The sequence below is a fragment of the Engraulis encrasicolus genome, chromosome 15 (assembly GCF_034702125.1).
Source record: "Engraulis encrasicolus isolate BLACKSEA-1 chromosome 15, IST_EnEncr_1.0, whole genome shotgun sequence".
Classification (NCBI taxonomy): Eukaryota; Metazoa; Chordata; class Actinopteri; order Clupeiformes; family Engraulidae; genus Engraulis; species Engraulis encrasicolus.
In genome coordinates, this window is record NC_085871.1 from 25,511,807 (window position 1) to 25,519,306 (window position 7,500).

The window sequence follows — 7,500 nt, forward strand, 5'->3', positions numbered from 1 at the left end:
GAGCAAGCGTTCTGCTCCTATAATCCATCTTACCTCATAGGCAAGATGACAAGCCAAGACTATGCTAGAGATCAAACAACACACACACACACACACACACACACACACACACACACACACACACACACACACACACACACACACACACACACACACACACACACACACACACACACACACACACACACACACACACACACACACACACACTTGGAGTTCCTGCCAATATATATAGTCAAATGACACACAGAAAACACAGACAGGACTGGGACACAAGCATGTACACACACACACACGTACACACACACGCACGTACACACACACACACGTACACACACACGCACGTACACACACACACACGTACACACACACACATGTACACACACACGCACGCACATACACACTCATGCACGTACACACACACGCACGCACGTACACACTCATGCACGTACACACTCATGCACGTACACACACACGCACGTACACACCAGTGCTTTACACTAACTTTTTCGCTTACCAGCCATTTTGGCTAGTGGTTTTCGTGACTCACTAGCCATTGGGCCTTTTCACTAGCCATAATTTTCTTAACCATCATAGCAGCTTTAATGAATTATATAATAGGCTGTAATAATGTAATGTAGGATAATATAACATAATATAACATAAAATAATATAATATAATATAATATAATATAATATAATATAATATAATATAATATAATATAATATAATATAATATAATATAATATGGATAATATGGAATATAATATAATATAATATAATATAGGGCCTAATAACTAGAATTGTTGTTAACTGGTCCATGCATGCATGCTATAAGAACAGATTAACTCATCTGAGGAATGGCATAGCCGTGCAGAAACACCAAGCACAGTGTTGTGGAAGGGCACAAATGTAAGCTACATGAGAGCAAAATATTTCCGTCTTTGATCTGAAGGGCACTTTCGATGCGCAAAGTAGATAGTGCAAAGTCATTGCCAATCTTTGCATGTCCTCGGGCATGGATGTGGAATAACACCTCTTCTGGAATATTTTCTCATAAAAGTAGGCTATCTACTAGAAGGCACACACATATGCGGCCGGTAACTACAGAAGGAGCTACGACTTCCTTTCATTCCGCTTAATATTGAGTTGTTTAAAATATAAACGGACGCAAAGCAAGATGGGCACATGCGAAGGGACATGGGACATGATTTTGTACTGTCTGGAAGGCTACTACTGCGCGTTGTTTAAGCCCCGTTTGACAGTCGGGAACAACGGCACAAGAAACATGGAGGAATATTAAGGTATGAAGACATACAGGCAAATCAGAAAATGATTTAAACCGAACATTATTAATGCTGCATGTGTCCTTGTCTTATCACTGCGCTAATTAGTCTCAAGACTTTCTCAAGACTGAGGTGTTCTCCTGGTCATTTTAATGTCCACTACTACTATGCATTGTACTAATGACAGATCCCAAAACAGGTCAGTTGAGATGAACTTCGCTACTTTATTTTCACGTGAAGGTTTTCAGTGGCATTTCCAAACGTGCGCTGATGTGCCGGTAGCTCGCTGCTGCCACTCATATTCGCAAGACTAGCTCTATCAGATTCCTGTCGTGCGTAAGACACAGGTGACACATGACACAGGTGCTTCATGGGTATTGTAGGCTCGCGAAATCGCATTGCATTGCGTTTGTAGCAAAGACGGTCCGAGGGAAAAAACTACAAAATGCGGTGCCTCATCATTTAGAATAGTGACGGACCCGCCAAAATGGCTAGTGAACCTTCGGTATCTACTAGCCAACGCCGACTTTCACCCGCATTTGGCTACCTGGCGTGTGTTAGTGTTAAGCCCTGGTACACACACACACAAACAAACAAACAAACACACACACGCACGTACACACACACACAAACAAACAAACACACACACACACACACACACTTGGAGTTCCTGCCAACATATATCACCAAATGACACAGAAAACACAGACAGGACTGGCACAGCATAAAGTATTAATGTAGAATATACAAACAAATAAGCAAACCAACACACACACACACACACATCCACTCACACAAATACAGTGACAAAGAGAAACCATCAAGACACAGAAGGGTGATCAGTGTGTGTGTGTGTGTGTGTGTGTGTGTGTGTGTGTGTGTGTGTGTGTGTGTGTGTGTGTGTGTGTGTGTGTGTGTGTGTGTGTGTGTGTGAATGGGAGGGATAAACCTTATCAAAGCCGGAACACTTTTCTTTTACAGCTAGATAAGCCCTAACCAGTGTGCCAACACACACACACACACACACACACACACACACACACACACACACACACACACACACACACACACACACACACACACACACACACACACACACACACACACACACACACACACACACACACACACACACACACACACACGCAGGTGGCACGCCCTAAGTCTATGATCATCTTGACACACACCCGCCTCTTTAATATTCCCAGACAGACTTTGCTGTGCGCTGTAAGCAGAGGCTGCTGCAATATACTCGGCCCTAAGTACTTTTTCAGCTCACTCGACACATTAAACACCTACACACACAGCGGCAGCAAAACCAACAGGGGATCAGGCCCATTGCAAGAGCACAGACACAGAAAAGTGAACACACTTGCGAGCTCACACTTATACACACGGGCGCAAGCGCACACACACACACGCGCGCACACACACGCGCGCACACACACGCGCGCACACACACACACACACTGAAGTGCACTCACACACGCGCACACACACACACTTTCTGGCATGCACACACACACACTGTTATTGTCACGTGCGCACACACACACGCACGCACACGCACACACCCACACGCACTTTCTGGCATGCACACACACTCTTACTTGTCACACACACACACACACACACACACACACACACACACACACACACACACACACACACACACACACACACACACTCACACAAACGCACACACACACTTTCTGGCACGCACACACACTGTTACTTGTCGCGTGCGCGCACACACACACACACACACACACACACACACACACACACACACACACACACACGCACACACACACTTTCTGGCATGCACACACACACACACACACACACACACACACACACACACACACACACACACACACACACACACACACACACACACGCGAACTCCCACACACTTGACATATAGTCTGGGCACTTTCCTCTCTGCCATATGGCGAGGCCAGCAGGAGGCCAAGCTAACTGCACCTCTTTAGCCTGCTCATCTCTCAGCCAATCACAGAGCCCTAGCGGCTGACATCAGCCGCTCCTATTGGCCGACCAGGGCTGCTGCTTAGGAACCAGGGTAGCTCGGAGTGCATTCCAATATGCGTCCTTGCGTCCTCCACTTGTGCTTGTGGCCTCATACCAGGAAATAATACGTCATGATGACATCACTGACAACAGCATTACATTTCAATATCTCGCAAAAGATCAATTGTAAAGTAAATTGTAAATTGCATACTGGATGGTGAGTGAAGAATAGTCCCTCAAAAATTGTTTTGGCTAGGCTGACAGCTGGGAAACTTAATTATTTTCTCCACGGTGGAGGGGCCAGGAGGCGGGGCGAGGCCACAAGCACAAGTGGAGGACGCAAGGTCGCATATTGGAATGCATCCCTAGGTATTGGGTACTCACTCATGGCGGTAGGCTGGGGGTGTCGCGGGGGGAGGAGTCCCGGCGGAGTGACGGACAGGTGAGGCTATTCTCCACTGGAGTTCTCCTAGAGGTACTCATGACCTGGGGAGAGAGAGAGAGGGAGGGAGAGAGAGAGAGAGAGAGAGAGAGAGAGAGAGAGAGAGAGAGAGAGAGAGAGAGAGAGAGAGAGAGAGAGAGAGAGAGAGAAAGATAAGACAGACAGACAGACAGACAGACAGACAGACAGAAAAGGGAGCAGGTGGATGGGGAGAGAACAATTATGAGAAAGAGAAATAAAGAGCGAGAAAGGGGTAGCGAGAGAGAGAGAAACAGAGAGAGGACAGAAAGAGTGTGAGAGAAAGTGTCAGAGAAAAGTGTGAGAGAAAGACAGGCATCACACAGAGAAGATAGAAGGGGAGAGAAAGAGCGTAGGTGGGAAAGGGCAAAGAGAAGTGGTGTGATGACCAGAAATAGGGGGAAAAGAGGGATGAAGGAACAGAGAGAGAGAGGAGTGGGAGAGAGAAGGAGCAAGAGAGCGAGAGAGTGAGAGAGAGAGAGAGAGAGAGAGAGAGAGAGAGACAGAGCGAGAGAGAGAGAGGAGACAGAAAAACAAGCTTTATTGTCAGAATCAGTTCTGAGGCATAACTTATGGACATTTCAACTGTGCAATGAGCTGTGCTAAAGACGACAACATACGCATATGGATTTTTGATTTCTGGGTACAAGTGAAAAGCAATTACTAGCTTGGTTTCAGATCCAAACAATCCTAAGGGCGGCCACAACACACGCATCAATCAATACATTAATCAGGAGCAGCTGTAGTAGCCTAAGTGATTAATCCATTAATGTCTTTCAATACATGGGTTCTACATTTTTGTTTTCCCATGGCTGCGCGACCCTGGCTGCGCACAACTTAAACTCTAATTGTTGGGAACCGCTGTTGGTCAAAAAATTAGCTCACGTGGTTGGCTGCCAGCGTCTTGCCCCTCCTCACAACACCTTGTTTATAAAAAAAAACATGTATACGTGGGTTCACCGTGTTTGTAAACACGATATTGTGAGGAGGGGGACACTGGCAGCCAACCACGTGAGCTAATTTTTTGACCGACAGCGGTTTCCAAAAATCAGAGGTTGAGTTGTGCGCAGTTAGTTTTGCACAGTCTGGGGAAACCAAAAATGTAGAACCCATGTATACGCTGCATTGACTTAGGCCAGGGCTATTCAATTAAATGTCACAGAGGGCCAGTTTTTCGAATTTCTCCCATCAAAGGGGCCGAACATGGAATATGTATATTATGGTTGCCAACTGTCAATATAAGAAATACGGGACATTTCATTGAGGCGGGGGTTTGGGGGTCCTCCCCCAGAAAATGTTGCATTTCTGAGATGTAAATGCCTGCATTTCCTGGCCTGTTTTGGCTCGATACAGAACCCATACTTTTATCTCTAAAAGTTTTAATTTTGTTCTGACCTCGTGGGGGGCCAGAGCCCTGCAGTCCAAGGGCCGCATCTGGCCCCAGGGCCGCCATTTGAATAGCCCTGACTTAGGCACTTGCGAGTGATATAGACGCTACATCCAGGCTCTTGAAGTGTAGCATCTATAACTTATTAAAAATGTGGGTATGTTAGAGCTGAATGAACACATTCTAATGCAAGGTGAGGGTCTTCGCTTTTAAATGCAACTTATTTCATGCTTTTACGTGCTTCAGAGGCTAAGATATTTAAGTTTTTATAGGCAGAGGGCACCTTTTCCCAAGGATGGCTTAGGCATTCAGCAGGCATTTTTTGCAGGTGCCTCAGGCTAAAATGGGTTTAATAGCAAAAATGTAGTTCCCTACCTCGAACGCTCACTGGGTGTGCATACAGTATTCACACAAATCCAGATTCCTCTAGAGATCACAATTCAAACAGATCCAACAAGGATCCCACAGAGTGGCCTCATGGTACCTACACGTTATACTGACCTTTGAATACAGGGGCCAAATGTTTCAGTTAACCCACATCAAAGATGGTAGCTATTCCAAGATTAGTAGACTGGACGAGAAACTTCCAGCAAACAACCCCATTCACATGGAGGTCTGCGTGCAGCAGGTTTAGTAGCCACCCCCCGCCCAAGAGCACAAATTACATGGCCACAAGGCGTAAAATAAAAGCATCAGTCATATGTTAATGATATGCACCTGGAACTGATTTCTCGGCCCAAGACATGAACTACCACCAAAGCCTCTTGCCTCCCATACAGTACATGGGTTCTAAATGTTGTTTTCCCCTGACTGCGCAAACCTAGCTGCGCACAACTCAACCTCTGATTGTTGGAAACCGCTGTCGGTCAAAAATGAGCTCACGTGGTTGGCTGCCAGTGTCTTGCCCCTCCTCATAACATTGTGTTTACAAACACAGTTTATAAACATGATATTATGAGGAGGGGGAAGGACACTGACAGCCAACCACGTAAGCTATTTTTTTTTACCGACAGCCGTTTCCAACAATCAGAGGTGGAGTTGCGCGCAGCCAGTGTTGCGCACAGCCAGTGTTACGCAGCCACGAGAAAACGAAAAATCAGAACCCATGTATTAAAAACAAGAAAAAAGTATGAATGCAAGGGTACACACATGCTCTTGTTTCCATGGGCCAGGCAAGGCAAGTCAAGTAAGTGAACCCCTAGGGGTGAGTCCTGTGATGTCAGCAAGTTGACCCTTGACACGGTTGCTGGGCCTTGGAGCCTTCCTTTCCCAGCGTTCCCCTAGTCACACGCCTGGCTGTAAGTCACAGTAAGTAAGTACGCGAGTAATCCTACTAATATAAGACCCTTGTGGCTTAGCTGCCATGCTACTAACTCATAATGGGGCCGGGGCGACAGGGAAGTTAGCTACTTACTCTTCCATCTGAAAGAGCACGGCTGCTTTCGAGTAAGTCGGCTCAATGTACTTCCACCATGCAGTTTCCCGTATACCTTATGGGGGAAATGCCACAAGGTTAGAGAGTGGGATTCTTGAAGGGCTTTAGAAAAGGCCACAAGCATGAAAGAGAAGGATTGAGACTTTTTTCCCCATAGGCAGCACAATGGCGCAAGCATAACTTTTGCTGACACGGACACAGAAAATACAATGAGCACCAAAAAAGTGTACATTACCTATGCATCTTACAAAGCCAAAAGTGAGACAAGAAAAAAAAGCATTTTCAAGGTATCAACGTAGTCCTTTCATGTTGTAAACGACGGTCTGATGTACAGGTATACTATGGGAGAATTGTGAATGGAACCAATGCCACATCTCTCCCTTAGCATTTACACGCAGTGTTTCTGCGTTTTGCAGAAGTACAGAGAGTACTTCAACCTCAAGGACACCCCCCTTCCACACAGATGCACATAGTCATCGCTGGCAGGTCTACAGTGCATATGCAGGCAGGGATTACTGCAGCAAAGCCTGAAAACAAATGGTCACATTGTACACAAGTCAGAAAGATGATAAAATGTCATATAAGTTACTAGCCTGACAAGCCAGACTAAATGTGACATTAAATGTGAATATCTAGTCTGGCCCCGATCAATGACACATCGGAAGATTGTTGAGGGGAACAACCTGTTGTTTTTCAAACTATGTCTCTGTGCCTATTGGACAACGCTTTGTCGTCATTCCCTCAAAACTCTGTCCGCTTTGCGTTCAAAGATTTAAAACAAATCAAAACAAATCTCCTGCGTCAGGGCATTGGGGCATTGGCCGAGGCTAGACCCACTCGCAGGCAAAAATAATTTTGGTCGCTGGTGGGTGGGTTAGTTTACTAGGCTAATAAGTTACTG

General features: G+C 45.8%; 1 protein-coding gene across 1 annotated transcript in view; it reads right to left on the minus strand.

Annotated features, from left to right (window-relative positions):
• Nucleotides 1-7,500, minus strand: part of usp6nl (USP6 N-terminal like) — a 146,524-nt gene that overhangs the window by 126,374 nt on the left and 12,650 nt on the right. Inside the window, exon 2 of the mRNA XM_063217267.1 lies at nucleotides 3,702-3,803. Within this exon, the coding sequence (XP_063073337.1) occupies nucleotides 3,702-3,705 (4 nt within the window). The 5' untranslated portion in view covers nucleotides 3,706-3,803. The remainder of the gene's footprint in view (nucleotides 1-3,701; nucleotides 3,804-7,500) is intronic.